Source organism: Venturia canescens, chromosome 2, assembly GCF_019457755.1.
Source record: "Venturia canescens isolate UGA chromosome 2, ASM1945775v1, whole genome shotgun sequence".
In the NCBI taxonomy this organism is placed as follows: Eukaryota; Metazoa; Arthropoda; class Insecta; order Hymenoptera; family Ichneumonidae; genus Venturia; species Venturia canescens.
This window is the reverse complement of record NC_057422.1, coordinates 19773403-19798399: the sequence shown is the minus strand read 5'-3', so window position 1 is coordinate 19798399 and position 24997 is coordinate 19773403. Positions and strand designations below refer to the sequence as shown.

The window sequence follows — 24997 nt, the reverse complement described above, 5'->3', positions numbered from 1 at the left end:
GATTGAGAGGACGGAGAGGCTTTGAAACTGGATCAAACGAATCGTTATGATCGAGGAAAAACCGAAGTGGATCGCGCACATGTTTCAATAGAGAAAACACGCCGGTAATTAGAAAGATCTTTTCTCGCATTGAACAAATGCGAACGCTCCGAAAGAATAGAAACGATTTCTAACATGCAACAAAAAATACATAAAAAATGAAATTTCTCTTAAAATTCGACAAAATATTAACAATCGTGAAATATTTTTCGAATATTTCCCCAAAGTTAATTTCACTCACGATTGTCACGATCATTCGGCGGATCTGCCAATACTTGCTGTATCGCGTGCAACAACGGATGAGCTCCACCCTTGCACCGATTTTTGAAATCGTCGAGATCGAGAGCCCAGATCATTCCTCCACCGAGACCCATGTCTCTGATGTATTGAGACTTCTTGCGTATCATATCGACATCGTCGAAGCTCACCCATTGGCTTCCCTTGTAAGCATAAGGTCCGATTCTTCCTTCCGGATCTTGGACGACTGTCCAGCCATGATTTTGAATTCTGTCGCATATTTCGTAGTATGCCAGAAAGCCCATTGCTTTTGTAAATTCACCGGCGGTTCCGGCACTCGCTGGTGAATTCAAACCCGTACCGGATTTTGGATCGTTGATTGTGAAGGACTGTCCGTACATGGGCATTCCTGTATGACGTTTTAAAAATATTTTGAAAATATTAATAATTGAAAATTTAATATTATGAGGAACAGAATGAAATTGCGTGAACCGACGAAATTTTTGTCGATTCAACGTTTTCGTCGTGATAATAAATGTCTGTCGGAGCTTCTAACGAACTGATTGTTTTAATCGATGAAATATCTTGAGTCAACAATTCAGTTTGTGCGCGACATTTGTTGAATCGTCGCATATTCGTTTTTTAGTTATATCATTGAATTTTCATTTGAAGAAGCTCCAAGGACCGTCGCTCTTAAATTGTTGTAAATATTGACAATTTAACCTTGCCGATGAGAATAGATTTCATTCGAATACCTGAAATTTTCTGGTTCATCAATTATGTGCTTTTTAACGTCCGCGGGTAAAATTGGGCTTTAATGGGTTCCAACAATAAGTGATTCGTAACTCACCCAAAACTATGGACCTCGGCGGAGCTCCCTTGGATATCCAGTAATTGATAGTGTAATTAGTATTGAAGAAGTAAACGTCATCGTCGGGATGGTAGAAAAGAGGTGCGACATGGCCAGTTTTTTTGTCCCACTGTCCATGATAATCGTAAGCCATGACGGCAATCCAGTCCAAATATTTGGCGAGTGCAGGAACGTCATAACCTTCGTTTACGACTGTTTTGCTCGGGGATACAGCCGACGACAACAGCAGTCCCCTGGGTCTCAATTGCTCGCTCAATTCCTTCAGAAGTGATGCGAAATTTTGTTTATCGGATTTCGGTCCCTTGTTGCAATCCACCTGTAAAAATGATTATAACGCCGACGAAAAATATTAAATTGTCGCAAATTCGCTTTTTATGGTTTCAAAGAAAATACTTGCCTGCCAGCAAACCGGATATTCCCAATCCAAATCCAGACCATCGAATCCATATTTGTCCAAAAATTTGATAGCATGCTCGATGAACTTTGCTCTTGCCTCGGGCGAGCTGACCAATCGGCTGTATTTGTCGCCTGCAGAATCGTTCCACCCACCAAGTGCCAAAGAGACTTTGAGTCCACGCTTTTTATACTGCAGAACTCGATCGTAGAAACCTAAAAAAAAAAATCATCGATAAGACACGAAAATCGTCCGAATCGACAGCAATCAAAGCAGATTTTTCGATCTTTCTTTGTTTCTTACGATTGTCAAAATCTGCCCAAGAATCGTGCGCCTTTATAACGAGATTCGAATAATCCAAAACTGCAAATCCGTAAACGATGTGCGTGCACAGTGTGTGGTCGATATTTTCGGGGACATATCGGCCGATTCCTTTACGATACCAAGCCCAGTTGGTGAAGTAGCAAACGACCTTAAAAAATCATCGAAGGAGCCTCGTTTGTATACTGAATTCCAAAAATATCTACCGTAACAAGATCGAAAACGATCACGCTTTCGTGTGAAAACTTCACTGTAAAAATTTTCTGTATAAAAATTAATATAGGGTGATATGGGGCAAAATGGACTTTTCCGAAACGGAAATTTCATAAAATTCATAACATTTTTTTTTCGGTTCCAAATCATGTCCTGACTATAAGTCATGGTAAATTGTTGAATTCCACGATGACATCCCTAAAAAATTCAAGTTTCAGAGCAAAATAGATCCCAAACTACTTTCTCACAATCCATTCGCTTTTTTGACTTATTTTTAAAAACCACAATAGTAATCAAAGTACGAATAAGATAAAAAGGTTTTTTATTAATTTTTTCGAAAAATCGCAATCATAGCTGATATCTTCGTCTTCAACACTTGTACACAAGGTGTGTGCCCATTTTTTGCATGTTACACAGTAGATCCAATCTTCGGAGGACGACGAATATAACAACATTTTTTATGGCAGTGAGAATATTGAAATCGTTTTCGAGCCTATTGCGGTGGCGGGTTTTTTCCCAACATAATTCAGGGGTTTGAAATAATCATTGAATGGCACCCCAAAAGTTTAGGTATTTTGGAACTAAAAAAAAAGTACCTTGAAATGGCCGGACAACGGCGAGACCAAGGCAGGATCGATTAACGGCGGTGGCAACGGTTTAGGTTTTTCCGTCCAAATCCAGGGATTATGCGTCGTCGGTTTTTGCGTCGTCACATAATGATGAGTCGTTGGTTTTTGTGTGGTCACGTGGTTCTGAGTCGTTGGATTCTGCATCCATGGTTTGTGCGTGGTCGTGTAGCGGGTCGGTTGAGCTGTCCACGGTTTTTCGGAAGTGAACGGCTGCTGTGTGCTCGGTGATTCAGTCTCGAGCGGAGGACTGACCGTTTGCTGATTAGCATCCGGACACTTCGCTCGCGATGGCCAATCACATATGCGCGCCTGTTCACTGAAATGGAGACCCGGCGCACATTCGAACTTCTCCTCATGTCCCCACAAGCACGTGTAATAACTTCCACAATCGCCTGGCACTCGACTGAAGCTTCCGGGAATGCACTTGCCCTGAAAAATAATCGGCGCGTCACTAGAACCAGATTTTACTATTTTGTAGCAATTGTTTGAAAAAAACATTGGAGAGCACATTTATTTGCTCTTAAAAATTTTTAGATTTCACGTTGAAAGTTATGACAGAGAAGAAAACGATCAACTGATAAACGAAAATGGGTTCTCCGACCTTCTTATCGAGACTCTTACTTACAGCGAGAATTTCTCCGAACGTAATCGATAAATTGATGAGTACAAAGATGTACATTGCACTAAATTATTCAATGGACCGCAACCGATTCAATTGGCCTGATCGAGGATGCAATAGATCGATTTTTTTTCGGAATAAAAACCACTTAACGACCGAGCCGCAACGAATGCGACCGAGCCCTCATGAAAGCAAACTCCAAATGATCTTTGTCAACCGCGGCAGATGAAAATCACCGTGAATCAATAAATGTCAAGGTCTCGTCGGCAGGAGTCGTAGAACTCTCTGAGTTTTTCCTTCAAATGGAAGCAGAATAAATCGCGGTAGTAGTGAGGCCACTTTTTAGGCCCTACCGAAAGAAACACGCACGCGTCTTCAAGCCAGTCGTATTCCAAAAAAAACATGTTGTGCAACGTTTTTTACGACGAATTTACAATCAATAAAAAAACATGAGGATGCTGGACTCACATCTTCCTCCATTTCTGTCATAACGAGTGCAGCGTTTGGAGCTGGAACATGCTGGCAGGGATTTTTGAAGGCCCAGTCGCACATGTGTTTTTTGTCGTCCCAGTTGAGCCCAGGCCCACACTGTTGGGTCACGAGATTTCCGTTGACGCAGATAAGGAAGTTCGTGCACGAATTTGGATAAGCGTAGTACTGTCCGTGCTCGCAATCCTTGCTTGGAACGAGGGTCGTCGTTGTTGGCGATCGGGTAGTCGTGAAGGGCCTCGAAGTTGTCGTAACCGTGGGTCGTTGGGCAGCGATCGTGGGCGGTGGTGTTGTTACGATATTTCCTGTGCTTCCTTAACGTAAGAATAAAGTACATTAGCAACAGACGATCTCGTCAACGTTTCCTCGAATAGGAATGACCTAGAATGAACCTCGAAAGAACGCAAATTTCGGCGGATAAAACTTTGATCTTTGTCAAATTTTCGACGAGCACAGCCAATGAAAAGCGTAGGAAACTTGTTCAATTATTTTATTCACATTTGTACCGATTGAGCTTTTCAAGCAATTTAAAATAAGCCTTTCACCTCTTTCCATAGCACAGTTTTTCTTTTCAGTTCTAGAAACGCCGTTATATTGCTCCGATGAGCATTTGCAAACGAGAGAAAAGATCAGAACGTGACGAATACGAAGCATCGTCACCAAAGAGAGAGAGAGAAGGAAAGAGGATGGGATTTAGGAAGAAATATTGGAGGAAATGAGAGAAAATTCGAAACAGTTTGTTGCACTGTCCTCGCTCCGTCACCAACTAGCCAACTAATGTAGTGGCAACTAATAGTGTGTTTGAGCGTAAAAAAACAGTGGTGAAGAAAAGACACGTTCTCGCCCCGAGGGCACGTGGGAATAGTGAGATGAGCTGTAGAGTGAGAGAGATAAAAAAGAAATCCAGAAGATATTGTGACGCGATTAACGACACGCTGATGCAGAATGCGGCAAACTTGAAACAGGTTTTCTACGGGGCACTAGCGGAGTTCTCTGCGACAACTGACATAGAAAAATACTCAATGAATCATTCAGTTTGTTCGTCTTCAGGGAAATTTATGGCGTATCTCGACTGTATGGCTATTCTGAACTTGAACGTTGCTTAATCAACTTTCGAGAAAAACGATTGAATAATCGGTACTAACGTAACGCTCGCGACGAACACCGACGTGACTGTATGTGAATCATTTTATTAGTTTATATGATTGTTTATTCGTTTCAATTGTTTGAATTTTGAAACCGTTTTTTCGATATTTAATGAAAAATTCTTATATCATCTGATGATGATGAAATAATTTTACAATCGAATTTCCTCGTTGTTGAAATCATAAAAACGACTATCATTTCTTCGCACGATCATCAGTTTCTTTGTTAGCCAACCGATCAGTACGCGATCGTTGAAAAGTACGAACTTGCGGAGCAACGTTTACCTGGTTGACATTTAGCCAATGCCGGCCAGTTGCAGCGCCCTCGAGATTCATCCCAGTGCAATCCTGCAGGACATTCCTCGAGTTTCAGCACACCGCGATCGCATTTGAAGTAGCTTCCGCAGTTCTCTGGATTCCCTACGTTCTGCACTCCATTGCACGGCGTTCCCGTTGGTGTTCTTCTGGTCGTCGTCGTCGTCGTCGTCGTCGTCGTCGTTATTCTGCTGTGAATTGAACATGTGAAAATGAACGAAAGTTGGAAATGTTGCTCGTCGAACAAGATCTATTTGGTTGGACAAAATGTAGCGGAGTCAGCTATTTTTATTTTTTAATTCATATAATTTAGTTAATGCTACAAAAAAAAACTTGAACCGACCAATGTTTTCGTGATTCCCATCCTCAATAACCTCGCTCAAAATAACCTGGTAAAATAATTAACGAACAAAATAACTATGAAAAATGTAACCCATGAACAAAATAACTGCGATGAATATACCCGATATACAAAATAATTATAATATTCCAAAATAAACAAACAAACACTATTTCGATTATTTTCCATATTCCAGTAATTACAAATTTAAAGTTCATTTTAAATGACGATTATTATATTCTCGTGGTTATTCTGTCGATGGGTTATATTGTTGATCGGTTTTTTTATCAGGTTATCTTGAGCCGGGTTATTAAGGCCGGACTCCGTTTTCGTCCAACTACATGGATTGTATTTGACGAACAAAATTATTTCCCCAGTGTCGTTGATGCATTAATTATATTTCAACAATCAATTTACCGATCACTTGTCCTTTTTGAATATCAATTGAATGGCACTGCCAATATTAAAGTTTATTTAAAAATAAGATTTGATTCGCTTCAATTGCAGTTTCGGGATTCGCATCGTTGGAGTGTGACGCACAAAATTTGTGAGACATCTGGTGTTGAACTTTCAAACTATAGCCGGGGTGCATTGTTCATTAATACATATCAATTAACATTAGTGTTTTTGCGCAAAATTAAACAAAAAATGGTAGTAGTTGCGTTTACACCTCGCGAAATATAAAATAACAAAAAGAGAAAAAAAAAAAAAGAAAAAAGAAGTTTCGATGACTAGAAGTTGGACCGGACCATCAGCAAACATCACTTATTGTTAAAACTAGCATTATCTATCCTGAATATTTATAACTAATGCTATATTTACACGATGAGCCTATACCACACACAGAAGGAGGGTGGATCGCGATGATACAATGTTGCCATGCCATGTTAAAAATATGAAAAAATTTAAAATGATAAAAATTTAATAAAATTTGGTAAATCTATTCTTTCAAAATATATAAGACAATATAAATTTTTTAAGATTTTTCTACCACATAGCTTTCGAGTAATTGAACACTAAAGTTCACGTGCATAAGCATAGAGTTTATTAAAATTTCGTGCATAAGAAATTCGATTTAACGCTCAATTATTCGATAACCATGTGGTAAAAAAATTTGAAAAAATTGTATTTGTATACTTGTTGCCAAAGAATGTTATTAGCAAATTTGATCAAACTCTGATTATTTTGATTTCATGATAGACCCTCCTTAAGGAGGGTGGCTAGGGACGATACAATTTTGCCATGCTAAACCATATAAAATACATTAAAAATTTCAAAATGATAAGAATTTAATAAAATTTCGTGAACATATTCTTTAGTGCCAAATTTGAGAATACAAATTTTTTAAGATTTTTTTTCTGTACAGTTATCGAGTAATTGATCACTAAATTTCACGTGTATAAGCATAGCGTTTCATTCCGGGCATAAGAAATCTGCTTTAATGCGTAATTACTCGATAACTAAGCAGAAGAAAATTTTGAAAAAAATTGTCTCTTCGCACTTGATGTTGAAGAACATTATCACCAAATTTGATCAATTTCTTATCATTTTGACGAATGTAGCCACCCCCCTTAAATGAGATAGTAGATTCCCCCTGAATCTCCGCCAACGATTTTGTTTATCCGGCGCTTTTTCTGCATAGTTTTATCGCCGAGTGCGGAGATTCAGGGGGAATCGTTAAAGGTCACCCGGTATCGCTCTCAACGCTAACAGGATAAGCAGCATTAGAAAGTATAAATATGAGAGACTTACGTGGTGGTGGTGGGTTTTCTGGTGGTCGTCGTTGAGGGTTTCGTCCACGTCCAACTCGTGGTGGCTGGTTTCCTGGTTGTTTTTTCTGTCCAGGTTGGCCACGTCGTTGCTTTCGTCGTTGTTGGCGAAGTCATTGGACTCGTCGTTTGATAAGAGCCATTTGCTCCATCGAGAGCGAGTTCGCTCGGAGTTGTCAAGGTCGCAGCTGGAGGGGTTATTGGCTCGGGTGGGCGCTGACAGTTTTCATATGTAGATGGAGCTTCGTTTTGAACGCCTAGGAAATGTTGAATGAATTGTTTCGAGACGGTATGAATTTTATAAATCTCCAATTACATTAATTCGCTTTTATGGATTTTAAAAGCAAACTTTTCGATGACGATCTTTGACATTGAGAATGTTCGACACGAACGTGAATCATAATCATAAAACCATCAAATGAGAAATTTTGAAAAAAAGTTACAAAAACCGGTTTAGAGATTGGATTGAAAAACAGTGTCGTACGATGAATAGGCGGCGAGTGAATCGGTCGATATGAATTTACTGCCTTTCTCGAATACCTACCAAGCGCGTAACTTAGACTTCTGAGTAATGGAAAAGCTCCCGAGCAGCAACGATTCGTAAAATCATCAAGATCAACGGTCCAAGCGGTTGCTCCGCCGAAGCCGTTCTCGACAATCCAACGTCCTTTGCGATCGACACTCGAAATGTCCTCGTAGGCTACCAGTTGTTCTTGGTGATGGGCAATCGGTCCTGGTTGTGATTAATTCGATTATTTCATGAATCCAGGTAAAGCTATAGTTCCAAAATCATTTCTCTCCGAATGGAAGAGAAAGGAACGAACGGGGAGTAATGAATTCAGTTGAGCGTACCATCGGCGACTTTCCAATTCTGTCGTTTTATACGATCACATATTTCGTAGTAGGCTAACATTCCTGGTTGCTGTGTGAATTCACCGGAAGCTCCGGCGCCTGATGCCGGATCTCCGAGATTGAAGAAATCGTTTCTTACCAAACGATACGTTTGGCCGTAAAAGGGAACTCCGACGAGAAGCTTCGATTTCGAGGCTCCGAGACTCGCGATGTAATTCATCGTGAAATTCTGGAAAAAATTATTATCAATCAACCTTCTCTGCTGCGATCGTCAATCGATCGTACAATTGAATTATTCGCAGCTGATTTCATTGACTAATTAATACAGATAAGTAGTTTTTTTGAAGCCAATGTTGATATTTTTTTTTCGTCAATTAGGGAAACGTGGACCAAAGTGGACACCATAAGCAATTAAGCTGGATGTGTCGGTTTGCATATGTGCTGTCAGCTACTGTTGTGTTAAAAAATTGATTTTTCACACTCATTTTCCATATCCTGTATTCCCCATAAATTATGGGGAAAAGTGAACTTCACCTTGAAAAAAAAGAAAATGCGTCTACTGACGCTTCTGACTAATTTTCTCGAGTGTACGATGAAATTCAATGAAATTTGAATTTTTTGAAAGAAAAAAAATGGGGCAAAGTGGACTTTTCTTTTTGAAAAAAAATTGTTGTGTCCACTTTGCCTCATTTTTATTTTATTTTTTTCATAGAATTCAGATTTTATTCAATTTCATCGTAAATTCGAGAAAATTAGTTGAAATCGTCAGTGAGCAGTTTTTTAACATTGTCCACTTTGCCCCATTTTTAAATTTATTTTGAATTTGGTGAAAAGTTCTCTGTTAGAACGCCGTCTCAGCCCACATTATCGTTGTAATATTTTAACACGCGAGTGCGTATACAGAAACAAAGCTTATTCCGAAAACTCTTCAGGATTACATTCGAATCTTGGCCATCGTGTCAGGTCGAATTGGCTGGGGAAAAGAAAAAAGCTGCAAAGCTCACTAAATTTTTTATCATCAAATGTTTCCCGTATTTTTTGCGAGGTACTCTATTTGGAATCGATTATAAACTGGATCCACTGCACGTCATGGCAAAAGTAAAAAGTAAATGGGTGTCACGTCAAATAACTCGAAGACGAAATAACCAGACAAAAATAACATTCGTCAAAACAACATGAAGACAAAATAATGTACGATAAAAATAACGCAAATAATGAAAAAACTATAACGCTCAAAAAAACAAGTTCAGAGGACACTCATCGAAAGTATTCTGGACCAAAAGATTCCGCACACCCATGAAAAGTGTTTCGAACCCGCATGCACATAACGATCCTGCACACACATCGAAAGATGTTCCGGACACGCACGCGTGATGTGTGCGATTTTTGTGTTATTTCGTCGTGTGCTATTCGTGTTATTTTGTCGCAGTGTTATTTTGACATGTAACCCAAAAATAGGCTCTCCTTTTGCACAGTGTTATCGATGATGATGATGATATTGGTTATCAATGCGATTAGTATAAAATTCATATGAATGAAACAAACATCTCAGTTACTTAAGGAGTTTCGGTACAGGCGATACAATGTTGCCATGCTAAACCATGCTGAAAACATAAAAAATTTCAAAAAGTTTAGAATTTTATAAAATTTGGTGAACATATTCTTTAGTGCCAAATTTGACAATACAAATTTTTTAAGATTTTTCTTGTACACAGTTATCGAGTAATTGATCACTAAAGTTTACGTGTATAAGCATAGCGTTTCCATATATATAGGTATACATTCCGAGCATAAGAAATCTGCTTTAATGCGTAATTACTCGATAACTAAGTAGAAGAAAATTTTGAAAAAATTTGTCTTTTCGCACTTGATGTTGAAGAACATTATCACCAAATTTGATCAATTTCTTAATATTTTGACTTTTGTACCGAAACTCCTTAAATCTTAGAGATTCACGAAACATAGAGAAATACTCAAATATTTCGTTTCTTAGTGTCTATGTTTTTCGGTTAGTTATCTCCAATTTGTTGTTCAATGACACATTTATCCTGAGTTTGAAAAAAAAAATGTTGACAAATTATTTTATCTTCATAATTTTTTGAAAGTCCAATTTGGCCCAAAATTTAGAATTTTATAAAAATCCACTTTGCCCCATGTTCCCCTAGCTGAGCCGAAAAGCGTGAATAAATTCTTACGGTATTGTAAAACGCGTGTCGTTCGCCCGGTGTTCCGTACAAAGGTGACAAGTGTCCGACCTGTTTTTCCCAAGCTCCGTGATAGTCGTAAGTCATGACCGAGATGAAATCGGCAGCGTTAGATATTTGAGGAAAATCGTAGGCAACGTCGATTATTTCTTTGTAACCGGAAACGGCGACGGCGAGTGTGAGTTTTGGCCTGGCAGTGTCGAATTCTCTCCTCAATTCTTGTAAGAGCTTCGTCAAATTGGGTCGATCGGTAATCGGTCCCTTGGAGCATTGACTTTGCCAACATTTTGGATAAAGCCATTCGAAGGAGAGACCCTCGAAGCCGAATTTCTGGAGGAAATTCACGGTCGACGCGACGAATTGCTTCCGCGCGCTCGGATCGTTCACCAAACGTGAATATTTGTCACCGGAACTGTCGGTCCATCCGCCCAATCCCAGGAGGGTTCGAGGTCCGTTCAGAGACGTTACTCGCTCGAAAAGATCTTGGAGGCAACAGCGAAGAAACAAAAAGTTTACCAGTTATTTGAATAATCGATGAAAATAATAATCCAAGATAGGTAAGAAAAATACTTTGGTGCCTTTGTTGCATCAAAAAATAGAAGCTAGTGCAAAAGAAATTCGAGGGAAATCTCATCTCCAATCAGCCCTTGCGTACGTGTTTTGTAGTTGAAAGTGCCAGTTTCGATATTTTTTTATGTCTTTTTCCAGTATATTAGAGCTACTTTCTATTTTCAGATATACAAAAACCTGTTATTGATCGATTCCGCAGGTTGGCCTTGTTCAGAAAAAGAGTTTTCTGCCCTTAGAATCCGTACAAAAAGTTTTAGTGCTGACACCGTTTATTACAGTTTTGCATTGATTACAAAACAAAATCAAACTTCAACGTTTGGAAGCTGTTTTGTAAACCAAACAACGTCTCATTTGGTTAAATTTATGACCTCGACGGGAAGCCATGTGCCGATTCATCAAGTATGAAAAAAAAACTTGTTCGAATTGAGAATCTTTTACAGGAAGGTTGTGGACTCACTGTTATCGATATCGGCCCAAGGATCGAACGCTTGTATTTCCAGAGTTTCAGGATTCAAGCCCGCGAACGAATAGACAACATCGGTGCACATTTTCGTGTTCAATTGTTCCGGGGCAAAATGGCCGTCGCCTTTTCTGTACATCGACCAAGAAGTGACGTAGCATACGACGCGAGGACCGTCGTGTTCGTACCTTGAGATTTTCAGTTTCTGTTTTTTCTGGCTCACCGAATGATCGAGGCTGGGGATGCAGATTTTGGGATCTGCTTCGACGCAGAGCTTGCTTGACTTATCGAAGAATCGTCCGTCGCTGCATAAGCCTCGGTACAACGTGCCTGAACGACCCAAAAATCACAATTAAATCGCTTTCCTCTTGTTAATCGTTTTTGTTGCAAAGAACCAAGAGATTTACACCATTTTTTCTGCTGATAGTCACCTTTTTCACACGAGAGATAACCGACACAGTTGCCTGGATCGGGATACAAGCCGGGAATCTCACATTTCTCGATCGCCTCGTCGACTCGACCTAGGGTCACGGTCGCTGTCGTCAAAACCGGCCAGGGCTCGCCGCAGACACCCTAAATAAGAAGAATCATCTGTCGGATCATCGAACTTCTTTTACCTCAGCGAATCGTGCGTCTATTTTATTTTTAACGTTACGAATCGATAGAAAAATACTTCAAGACATGGGCAGAATCCTGTTTATTTCAATTCACTAGTTTATACTGTCAAGATATCAGCGAGACGATTTATTGGCAATAAAATCAGAAAGCACGGAAATAATTGGCAAATTGCGTGAGTTTTTCGTATAGTCGGACCCAATTTTCAGTCCTTCCAATAACTTTATTCCATCTTCGTAACTTCGTTCTCGATATGCTGCAAAAACAATAACATTTTTGGCCCTAAACAATTGAAATAAACGAAAAATTGTTGTTTGTCGATTCAAACAGGTCGACGAGTCTTTACACTGCTCACATTTATCGAGATTCAAGATTTTTCGAACTGTCTTTTACTATTCCGCGACAATGGAAACGAGAGTATGATTTTTTATTGATTTTCGTTGCTAAATAATTCGCCATTCGTAAAATTTTTCGCAAAAAAATGTATTTTTTTCTCTTTAAGGTAGATGGGTGAATATTCGCTATCCAATAAGATCACGCGATGATATTTTTGGTAGGCAAAAATGAATACGTACTGGATAGATTTGCAAAATTTCGATGCTAGTTACCGAGTACTTTAGCAGCAAATTAATCATCGAATATCGACTTTTCTCTAACACTTATCACTCCGGCATATGAAAGCCGCACACACATCAAAAGTTATTGAATTTTTCCGTTAGTTAATATATCCAAGATTTCGCAAAAAAAATCGATCGTTGTATTTCGTGGATATTCAAGAATACGTGAGTATTTTAGTTTTTAAACCTTACCATTGAAAATCGGCTGAAATATGAAATAATATCTGATAAGAAATCATTCGGATAAAACGACAAATGGATCAGTAACGTTTGACAACGCTGCATTCAATATACGCGTTCGCACGCGACGTCAGTTCGACCTTTTGGTCATGTTTTGTCGTTCGTTAGCTTCGCCACGTTTTTTTCTAAATTTTTACAAAACAACGATTTTTATCCCGGCAAACTTTTGATCGTTCATTTTATCATTTTCCTCCACTGCAATACTACTTTGGACAGTAAACTCGCTTCATAACCTAATAAAATTTGTAAACAAAACTGACAGCGTGACATCAACAGCAGCGACTTTTTAAATAATAAAATTGTGTAAAAATGTTGGTTCTTTACCAATTATATTTCTAAAATAATAAAATTATTGTTTTCAAGCAAGCTTCGTCTTGTGAAATTTTCGAAAAATATAGCTGCTGCAAACATCACGTAGCCGTCACCCATCAACCAATATACATACCACGAAATCATCGAGATCCAGACTGCTCAATGATATTCCAGCAAGTTCGGCTGACTTGACGTAGGCTGCTTTGAGTTTTATAGATACGGGATCGTCGTACCCGATCCACTGATCCCCTCGCTTGACGTAGGGTCCCTCGTTGTCCCGTCCGTAAGTCCAAAGGTCTTCGAGCTTCTCGCAAATCTCGTAATAAGCCATGGAGCCCGGATTTTTAGTGTATTCGCCCTCGATTCCGGGGCCCAAAACTGGCGCACCGAGGTCCGTGGAGTTTTTGAATTTAAGAGTGTAACTTGCACCGAAGAGAGGAACACCGAGGACTATTTTTTTCTCGGAAACTCCAGCGTCGATCCATTTATTGGTTGCTGATATCGCGAAATTCAATGGTGCAGGATGAAGAGCGGTTCGCGTGTTTGAAGCTCGCCAAGAATTGAGGATGAGAAAATCGCTCATTTCAGCGAGTTTGGGATCGGCGAGGACCTTCGGTCCGAGGCTCATCGCAACGAGCTTTCCTTTCGGCGACAGCGACTCGTAGATCACCCTCGTCAGACCTTTGAAACGATCCATCGATTTGTGATTCCATTCGATCGCGATCCCGTCGAACTTATTTTTTTCGACGAAATTCAGTATCGACTGGCTGAATTTCTTCAGCGAAATCCATGATTTCGTAAGCTCGTTGAACAGCTGTCTGTTGTCCGGGATGGCAATCGACAGGAGCACTCGCAACGAAGGATTTTTCTTTTTTTGCTCCACGGCCAGTTTGTACCCACCTGTCAACACGGAATTGTTCACTTTTTTATTTCATTTCTGACACTAAACCAAATGGCTTCTGATACCTTTGCAACGATATTTTCCAGCTCGGAATAAGCTTCATAACCATTTTTTGTGACTCTCGATAAACACTTGATGAAAGTATTGTATGCTCTAATCTTGTCAATATTTATCAAATTTCCATTCAAAAGTAGTTTCATGCGTTTCAATCAGTACCCTTGCTTTCATCGTATTCCGGATTGCCCGAAACCACAGTTAGGTCGTTTGGATCTGAAATCAACATGGGAAAACTGTCCGTTAGTTCAAACGCGAAGCATTTTTCGTTACTGATTTTCTTTTTTTACTATCTGAATCATTCGTTCATTCGAATCAGGCTACGGTTACACTTTTTTTGGGTTCTCGCCTGCTCCGAAGAGGACGCGAACAAATGAAAAACTTAAAAAAAAACTATTATATGACCGATTGTTGAGGGAATGATGTTTGGTTCGGTTTATCGTAATAAACATTCAAATATTAAGGAACTTACCCAAAGTAGCCGCGTTATAGACGAGATGGGTGCATTTTCTCACTGGTATACTCTCGGGAGTTAAGGAAAAGGGGTCAGGTCTGTAAACACCTCGGGATTCGAAGTGACAGACGACGTTAGCTGAATTTTGAGTTTGTCGAACGCTCGGCGTGGTCAGTTGCTCGAGCCAGATGGATTCGTGAGTAAAGCCACCGAAAAACGGTGCATTGCGATGCTCAACTGCGTCTCTAAGTGGAATCCGTTTGCCGGCACTGGAAAGTGACAGTTGGTTAAAATTCAGGTCCCAACCGACGCAGCTCGGGGGCACGAAATGCATTTGAAAATCATGAGAAATAATTTTAATTTTTATTTTTTATCGCCAAGCGGAAAATCGTACTCTAATCGAAAAATTTCCCTTCGATTAAGGAGGCTGGATCGCGACGATACGATGTTGTCATGCTAAACAATGTTAAAAATATTAAGAATTTCATAAAATTTGTTAAATGTTTTTTAAGATTTTTCTACCACATAGCTCTCGAGTAATTGAACACTAAAGTTCACGTGTATAAGCATAGAGTTATTTTTAACGTATATACAGTTATACATCTCGTGCATAAGAAAACTTCGATTTAAGGTATTACTGGATGGATAGCCCAGCTGATAAATTGTACCTGATCGGAATTTCCGTACTTCGTGATGCAATAAAAAACTGAAAAAATTCAGCAACATTTGGAAAGTTATGAACTACAATTATCAATAATAATATTGCCCAAAAGTTATTAATAAATTGTTTAAATAAATAATTTTTTTAACAATTTTACAGCAAACCCTTGTTTTTTTTACGAATCGAATGTGCGCATTTTTCTGAATGCTCATGATTTTTTTCAGAATTTTCGTGGATTTTTGTAATTCCATTTTTTAAGGGAATTATTATTACATTTTTACATTTTTGATCCAGTAACCTTGAGGCTTTTCAAAACTGATGGTAAATATGTCTTCTAAAACATATCCAAAATTGAAATTAAAAAAAAAATTTTTCAAGAAATAAAAAAAATCCACGAAAATTTTGAAAAAGTTCATGAGCATTCGGAAAAACACACACATTTGATTCGTAAAAAAAAACAATAGGTCACCGCAAAATTATTGAATAATTAATTGTTTAAACAATTTGTTATCAACATTTTGGCAATATTATTATTGATAATTGTTGTTCATAGCTTTCCAAATGTTGTTGAATTTTTTCAGATTTTCATTGCATCACGAAGTACGGAAATTCCAATCAGATATAATTTTTGGTCGAGCTATCCATCCAGTTATACCTTAACGCTCAATTATTCGATGACCATGTGGTAAAAAAATTTGAAAAAAATTGTATTTGTATACTCGATGCCAAAGAATGTTATCACCAAATTTGATCAAATTCTGATTATTTTTATTTCGTGATCCACCTTCCTTGAATGTTTTTCAATATCCTGATGCTCTCACAGCAGCGACTGCAACATAACTCGACGTATTCGCGCGACGATTTATCAAAAAAATCAGCCTACTATTCCGGAATCCTTTGTACGGATTCCCGGAGTTGTTGACTCTTCAGACCGGTGGTATCCGGCAAAGCCTCAACCGCGCTTCGCAGTGGTAAGCGTTGAGATCCAAATTCGAGTTGGTTCAGTTGATAATTCTGTGAGTATGGAAGCTTCTCGACGGAGTATCGTTGAAACGAGGGAACATACGAAGGTGGAATGTGTTTTTGAAAAGGTGCCGATTCTTCAATATCCGGTATCCGATAAGCCGTCACCAGGGCCACGATCGTTAGGCCCCATAAAACCAAAACCGGCCAGCCCATTTCTGAAATTTTTTCAAAAAGTCTTTTTATTTTCAACTCCATCGAAAAAATATCCTCATCTGCCTGTCTCTCAACTGGTATTTTATGAATTTGAAAAAATCATTCATATTTTTCGTTGAACGATTCGTTCGCGATCACCTCCTCGTTATACAACGTTTCGTAAAAATATAGTCTCGTAATGGTAACGCTAAAAGCACATTCCTCGTTTCGATAAAGAAATAACATTATAGGTCAGGATTCTATGACGTTTGCTAACTTTTGTCAAGTAATTAATGAGTATAGTCAAGAATTAATGAGTCGAGTAAAGAATAAAGAATGAACTCAAATATTTTTTTCGACTTGGTAAGGAATGAGATACAACGAAGAGCCGGTAATACGGTCACGCACACAAGAGTCTGCTTCCAGGAATGTTAATTTATATCCCAGACTGTCCATTAAGCAAGTAAATCTGTTAGTGTCTTGGTCGCTCTCTTGTTTTCACCCTCGCTTTTTCGCGAGGCTTCCTTCTCTTCTTCACTTTTTGTACTCTTTATTTATTTTACGGCATTTTAATTTTATTTTGTATCGTCATGGTTCTCTTTTTTCGAAAGGACACGAGCAGGGAGGATATCGGTAGATATACGAACGTGCAGTCGTCGGAGATGTTCGGACCGCTTCCACGATATATGCACCTGCGTACAATGGAGCGGAAAAAAGTCGCATATGCGAGGCGACGAGTTTTGCACCCGCTGCTATGAGCCAGCAAAACAGGGGCTGCTAAAATCCCGCTCGAGCCTTTAATACCCGAATTTTTTATTTTTCCTTTTCTTTGGAGCCACAAATTCTCTTCCCACGCGGTAAATTGACTAGAATTAGCTACGGAAACGGACGGCGAACGATCCACAAAGTTATCTCTTTTTGAAAAGAAAAAAAAATCGACACACTGGATCAATAACTGGTCTCAAGTATTTGAGTATCCTCAGGGCAAGAATCTTGACTATCGGCGATCCTGATTCGATAACAGATTCGTTAAAACCTTTTTCGCAATCAGAATAAATATGAATAATTTTGCGATATATTCAACTCCCTATAAATAAGTCATTTTTTCCATTCAACTAATATCGTGTTTTCGTGGCTGCCAGACAATTTGTGTCTTTCGGTATACAATAATAGAAATCATAAAAAAAGGAAAGAAAGAAGAAAAATGCAAGAGCATGGAGTCGACCATGCGTTGGGACTGAAATGCAAATCGAATGATTCCACTAAAAGACGAAGAAATCGAAAGAGAAAAGTTCCTTCACTCGATCGTTTTCGCGTTTGTTTGAACAAAAACAGTTATCTTTTCCCCTCTCTCTTAATTGAGGGCAAATAAATACGTTTTCAATCGAATATTAGTTTTCTAGTCAGATTCTGTACCTCGTTGATCCTTGATTCGAAAACGTTATGGATATTGATAAATTGGGAAAATACGAAAAAGAGGCCTGTCATTGATCTATGGTTATCGTTTTGTTGATCCAACAAAATTCATTTGGTCAAAATTTATTTTGTTTATTTGGTTATTTGTAGTTCTTATGCCACAGTTGAGGTGTACAGATTCTTGGTTGCACCTTAAGGCAATGGCTCAAGAAACATTTTGTTGCTAAAACTATCGATATTTGGTTGATTTCTCAGGATATTTAATCAGCTGACGAAGCTTTTGTACCTCCAAATGTGAATTATTCGTGCTATGGGAACAACAAAAAGCTTGTTCCTTACGAAAGGATATTTTTACACAATGATTTTTTTCAGAAAGCAAAAAAATGTTTAGTCATTCGATCATTCTAAGAGACAGACGGAATATTTTGTTATTGTACAATGCTTCGTAAAAAACATACAAACCGTTTGCCTGAACAACAGGACGAAACTGTTAAAAAGTTTAAGGAAGTTGAGGCTGTACAGTCATTTTTTTTACCCAAAAGTGATGACCTGTACCTTTCAAAAGTTAGGCCAGTTTACAGTTTGGCAATGTTGCATACACTTTAAAGAAAAGTTGGGGAAAAAAGACGAAAAACTGGTGAAAGCTCAGTCGAAAACACGAACAGTGACGATCTTAGCCTCAAAAAACTGCATGGAAAACAGATTATTATTAATATAATCTCAGCAAATCTCCTAATAAATCTGAAAAAAATTGACATTATTCGGCAAGCCTTGCTCATGTTGCCCAAAAAATTTCATATTTTTAGCATCATTTTTAACGGAGATATCACCGAATGTGTCTTGACTTCCATAAGATTACATGTTATTTGGCCCAAATTGTTATTGATTTTTCTCAGCAACGACGCTCCTAAACTGTCTGAAAATTTAACTGATTTTTTTTTACACTTCACTTTATAAGATGCAATCGGTTTAAAAGCGGTGACATCATTTTCATTCTAATGCCTCAACTTCCTTAATACAATTATCTAACTGACTTATTTTTCTTTGGTAATTATTCAGCAGAACAGAAAAATGAATTTCAAACCGCGTTTAGATCAATGAAGTGTCTCATCGTAAAGTCACATGCAATTATCAATTTTTTCATTTTTTAATAAAACATGTTAAAACGCAAACGAAACTTTGTCGCACGAACATTTTGCAATAATTTTGACTGTGCGGAAATTCGGAACTTGTGAAAGGACCTTGTCAAAGGAATTTTGCTTTGCCGGAAAGTATTTTATCAATGATTATTACAACTATTCATACATCATGCGAGTATAAAGTAACGAAACAAAGGAGATATCATATAAAATTCACACGGCGTTCTCGCACATCAAGGGAATACCTGTCGACCCTGAAGTGATCGAACGCGAGATTCGTGTGCTCGATAATATATTCCACTGGTAAAATTTTTTCTTTTCCATGTATATTTATATCGCGCACACGCACATACACTGCTGAAGTTTTATGATGATGAGTACTTGAAAACTCATTGACTGGTTCTTGAACTTGAGTGAATAAAAATTCGCCGGATTCGTTTGTTAGTGAAGATTGAGGAATCGCGAATGTTTGCAAGCTCGCTCTAACGAATCGCTCTGTTTCGATGAACTTGTTGACATTTTCAATTCTTTTCCAAAGAAGCACTCTCACTTGCGTGAGTGCGCGATTATCCATCGAAAATCGCGCTGGTCTCGAGGACTCGAAGACCGATTGAGAGTCCTCGCAATAAATTCGTCGGGTGTGTCCAAATTTGGAATATTTTTTTCAATTTTCGTCAATTCTTAGCACCCGGAATTGACTCAAATCGCAGTGCCGTAGTTGAATTTATCAGAAAAAAAAGTGTAAACCCGTTAAATACAACTTTGTCGAAAATCTTAATTCAGAAACGTGCCCAATGCGCTTTTCCGCATCAGCAGCATCACACGTACACCGCGTGAACTTAACCACGAAAGCTTTTTAAAAAATAGTGATGAGGCAATGAATCGATCGATACAAAGAACTGAACAAAAATCATCGATTTTTGGACAGAGCGTTAGAATAATGAAATTTATTTAATCACGGACCTGCAGGGCTGCGTTATCTTCCACCGTCGTCGTGACTAAAAAAGTTCTCCCGCGATGATAGAAGCGAAGTAAACACTAAATGGTAGCATCCGATCGGTTTCCGTACGTACGACTACGTGTACCCGCGCGAACAACCGTATTTACTCCGAGTCGAAGAGGACAAGCGTGTTCAGGTGGAACAAGCGCAAGTCGAACTCAAGCTGCCTCGAGTTGACGAGAGTCGAGGGGGCCAACCTTGCCAGGTAGGGCAAACCACGGATGTGGTATTCCGAGCGCGTGTGTAGCCCATTTATACCTGCGGTCTTCCCCGCGTGCCCCTCGCGGTCTCCGCACCCCTGTGTATGCTTGTGCCGACGAGGAGACACCATCGACAATGATGTCGAGGAGTATTGACTCATTGCGTCGGCAGTCTTCGCTCTTTTGACTTCATTTCCATCTCTTTACCGGTTTTCGGACTTGGAGTTTCCGCCTCCCTCGAGCAAGGATCGCTTCTCTGCTCGGACGAGCAATGAGACTCTAAAATTTCTATGCTGCGAGTATTACCAATAAAAAAAAGCTATTTAAAACACGAGCCTTTCGGAGGTTACGTTTCCGCGCGAATCACAATTGGAACTTGCGATGAATCGTCGCTTGAAAAGTGCTTGCGAGTTCGGTGGCGCGCTCACGCTGGAGGAGCGGATCTTGTTCAAATCTTTTCGAATATTCCGTCCAAAAATATTGAATATTTAACACAAAATTAGTAAAGTGCTTTGGTCTATTTGCGGTGCAGCAGGTAAAAAAGGGGATGGAATATGATTTTCACGAGTTTTTACCTCCGCGGCGGGTTGTTACATCGAAATTCACGCCCGCACCGAATCAACTACTAAACGATAAGTAGATCGAACTAGTAGTGGAACGGCACACAGGCCAATCACGTACGCGGCTGCAGTCTTTTGTATCGCTCCGCACTGTGCACTTGAGACCCAATCGAAATTCTAACGGAATTATCTTCACGATGAAACGTTCAACGAGGACATCAGTCATTGTCTGTTCGACGATCAAAGTACGTTCTCAAAAGTGCTGCCCAATAAGAACGACGATCGGTAAAGCATTGGAACAGCTCGACTATCATCGAACGGTGGAAGTAAATTTCGGCTTTTTTACGTTTATTTTTCGCTCGTTTCGTCGCATCCCTCAATTATGTAAACATTTCAAAATTACAGGAATCACGAAACCGTACGATGCTGAAGTTTGCAACGTTGGAGTCCAACGAAATTAACGAAAATAACATTTGCAATGCACCAATTTTTATTTCACGAATCATTGATGCAGACTGAAAAACTACGAATTGCAAATTCGTCAGGTAACAGAATTGGAGAATTACTGGAATTGTTGGAGAGTTTTTCAGATCATTTCGTTGGACTCCAACGTTGCAAACTTCAGTGTCGTGAAACCGTCTTGAGTCGTGATTTTTTTTTCATCCAAGATTCTCATCCACGTTGTTTGATTCGAAATCAAGAATTTCAAAGTCATTCGACAAACTCATGAGAATTTATTGAAAAAATTCACTTTCGCTCATTTATTATAACTCAAGGTTACAAAGTTTATAATTTTTCTATTTCCTCTATCCAGGAAATTGGGCTAACAGTTTCCCGTATGATCCTCAAAGAAATCGGATCCTGCAATAAGCGAGGAATCGTTCGAGTGCTTGCAGGCGAATGTTTTGTTTTACAACGTCAATATATGTTTGACCATGGCCCGACAACGCCCTTGCTCATCAATCACATACGAGGGAAGGTTTCAGCAGTGTGCAAACTCTGGTGTCCAAGCCACGTGTCTCCGTCGCAGCGACGCATCGAGTTTTTTTTTTCACTTTTTTTAATAAAAAAAAAAAAAAACGACGACGAGAACGCGCAGTGTTTCCCGAATGGACAAAGATTTTTAGGGGAAATGTAACCACTTTTCGTAGAGTTGAGCGAATAACGAAAAAAACAAAATTTCTCACATTCGATTTTCGAAGCGCAGTCCCGAAGGATTATCATCTTTTTTGCGATTCCACCCGCAGAGAAAGAAGTTCACCTTTGAGAGACCCGTAAACATAAAATTTGCTAAATAAGGAGCGGTTTTCGTAAACCCGCGTGAAATTTTCGGTTGTGCGACAATCATCAATATTCAATGCTGGACATCCCATTAAAGAAGAATTATAGAGATCGCTTGATCCTGAGAGCAATCGAGATACCGTAATGGATAGACGATCAATCATTCGTTCGACTTTGCGATTTACCGTATAATTCGCTGGATCGTTTGTTCATTTGCTTTTAATGGAGTAAAAATAAACCGAGAAATGGGTAACAAAACTGATGGTGTTCCTAATGGTCAAACGGCCACCGAAACGTCTTAAAAGCTTCGCTCGATTACCGAGTGCTGGGAAATTGATCGGGATCGTACTTCGCATTTGCAAATTTCTAATGATTCATCGGTGTACACGAAAATGCCATTATCCAATGATTAAGAGCGAAAGAAACTCCGGGAACGTAAATTCATTGGGATTTTTGACGTTGAAAACCTCGCTGATAAGTCTTCGTCCCCTTAGAAGATGAATATACGTTAAGAAATACACATATATACGAAACGCACTTACCGGTCAGTCTCAAGGTCGTGTAGGAGGTGCTACGGTGATATGTGAAGCATAGTAATGAGCGGTAGTCGGACTCGGCGCAATTGCACCGTATTCCCAGCTGAATTTCACGAGTTCGCGTTGCTTCTTTCCGCAGTCATATTACATACCGAATAAAAGCAATTGCAGCGATTCAATCTGTTTAATATTACGAGAGGTCAGCGAGGGACTGTTTTAGGGTGGATCGTGAGCCAGCTTGTTCGAAGGAATATTGACGACAAAAGTTTAGAAATTTTTCTCTCGATTCTCTCAAATCTCCCAATCGTGTTACGGTTTTCAATGTCATTGGCAATGCAAGAGGTCGAATTGCATCGTTCCAATGTCGCTAAATTCCTTTGCTTCGGAAGGAGCCGGTATAGACTGAAAAAGAATTGTTGATTAAACGGAATTTTTGGTTGGACCAAAGAATAGTGGCAAGTTAAATGGATTTCTTAATCTCACGTATAACGAAACTCGTTGCAACGAGAAACGTTCGTGGAAACGAGCAAGTGCGGAGTGTTCAAACCGACCAAATATTCGTTGAATCGGCAAACCTCACTTCCACCGCCACGGTTCGTTGATACGCCAGAAACTTTGTCGCCCAAAAACGTTTACACCGTTTGACTTATTCAATATGGGAACTGCATTTGCCAAAACGAGGAAATAATTTATGTAATTGATGATGAATAAAAGATAATAAAAAAAAAAGTGTTTCCGTTGGATTCCACAACGATGCAGGGTCAAACGCATCAATTGTGCAAGCAGCCAGTTATTATTTCGGTCGCAGAAAAGTTCGTAAGGCTGCTCTCCATAATCGATCAACGAATTGAATAATCGTGCGAGCGACATTGGTGCTTCGAGTTAATAAATAATCGAACAACTTTCAAGGATCATCAACAACAAGGGGATATCGGTGTTAAGATACGAGAGAGCTGCAGATGAATAGCATAGCAATAGGATTTTGATGGTCGCACGTAATTGCATTCAGGGATATCGTATCGTACGCGAAGCCATATAACGTCCCTTTACAGCGTGTGCACGCAGGAGGGAATCTTGTCGCAATCACGAAAATGACTGGTTATAAAGCCGCTTGGATCGCCAATAAATTTTATATTCTTTACGCAAAGATTCTAGCGAGTGATTTCAGCTCGGGCACTCTCGTGCATTTGTGAAAATAAAAAAGATAACTCAGGATTCGAATATCTTGGAGGATTCTTTTGGAATTACTACGGATCGTTAAAAATTTTTTTTCGAAACGAAAAATATCGAAGAAGCTTATCAGGTCTTCGCTGCTGTCGAGTCGCAAAAATTTTTCGGCCGTTGCTCGCTCATCTGTAATGGATTTGGAAAAAAAATCACTGTACTTTGCGAGATTCTCACAAAAGCTTTGACACATCAAAGGAGTTTTTTCTCCCCAAATCGCAACTACATATCAGATACGATCGTTTGAATTCCATCCAAAATCTCGAGGAATGTGTTCTTTTGCCTTTTTTTAATAAAAAGTTGCGGAACCCTGATGGGGTTTTCATCCAGCACAGCAATTTCTATCGGTCCTTCTCATCCCGTATCTATAGTAGATCTATGTTCAATTCAACGTCGGCACAGAACGGAACTTGTTTCGATGGATCGATCCTCCAAAATACGTGTTTCTTCAAAGTATAATCATCCCATAATATATACACTAAAAATGATTATGTTTATCGAATAAAACATTCGATCCAACCACTTTCGAGAAAGTGAGCGTGCTCCTGTTCCATCGAGGCCGATACTTTGTTCAGCAGTTCAGCTCGTCACTGAAAAATCTCGAGTTTAAGGAGTTTCGGTACAAAAGTCTAAATGTTAAGAAATTGATGAAATTTGGTCATAATGTTCTTCAACATCAAGTGCGAAAGCACAAATTTTTTCAAAATTTTTTTCTACTTAGTTATCGAGTAATTACGCATTAAAGCAGATTTCTTATGCCCGGAATGTATACCTATATATATGGAAACGCTATGCTTATACACGTAAACTTTAGTGATCAATTACTCGATAACTGTGTAGAAGAAAAATCTTAAAAAATTTGTATAGTCAAATTTGGCACTAAAGAATATGTTCACCAAATTTTATAAAATTCTGAATTTTTTGAATTTTTAAATTTTTTTAGCATGGGTTAGCATGGCAACATTGTATCGCCTGTACCGAAACTCCTTAAGGAACGTACGGAAAAGGCAAATATAAACATTTTAAAATAAAGTCGAAACAATGCCATTTCGAATTCAGTTTTTAGAAGCAAATAAATTTAAAAAATTCATTTATAGCACAATATTAGTAAAAAAAGTCTTATCTTATTTTTTTAAGCCTTTTATCTTAATTGACTACGTTA

The 24997-nt window shown here is 39.0% G+C and overlaps 1 protein-coding gene across 1 annotated transcript in view; it reads right to left on the bottom strand.

The window, feature by feature from the left end:
- The window catches only part of Cht10 (Chitinase 10), a 31633-nt gene extending 11518 nt beyond the window's left edge, over window positions 1-20115 (bottom strand). The window contains exons 1-18 of the mRNA XM_043411946.1: window positions 19998-20115; window positions 16205-16502; window positions 14679-14929; window positions 14369-14422; window positions 13385-14151; window positions 11899-12040; window positions 11465-11797; window positions 10429-10919; window positions 8234-8462; window positions 7926-8114; window positions 7365-7638; window positions 5243-5463; window positions 3792-4117; window positions 2672-3133; window positions 1845-2013; window positions 1545-1756; window positions 1127-1463; window positions 281-685 (exon numbers count right to left, since the gene is read on the bottom strand). Of these exons, the coding sequence (XP_043267881.1) occupies window positions 281-685; window positions 1127-1463; window positions 1545-1756; window positions 1845-2013; window positions 2672-3133; window positions 3792-4117; window positions 5243-5463; window positions 7365-7638; window positions 7926-8114; window positions 8234-8462; window positions 10429-10919; window positions 11465-11797; window positions 11899-12040; window positions 13385-14151; window positions 14369-14422; window positions 14679-14929; window positions 16205-16500 (5158 nt within the window). The 5' untranslated portion in view covers window positions 16501-16502; window positions 19998-20115. The remainder of the gene's footprint in view (window positions 1-280; window positions 686-1126; window positions 1464-1544; window positions 1757-1844; window positions 2014-2671; window positions 3134-3791; window positions 4118-5242; window positions 5464-7364; window positions 7639-7925; window positions 8115-8233; window positions 8463-10428; window positions 10920-11464; window positions 11798-11898; window positions 12041-13384; window positions 14152-14368; window positions 14423-14678; window positions 14930-16204; window positions 16503-19997) is intronic.
- Window positions 20116-24997: the final 4882 nt, after the last annotated feature.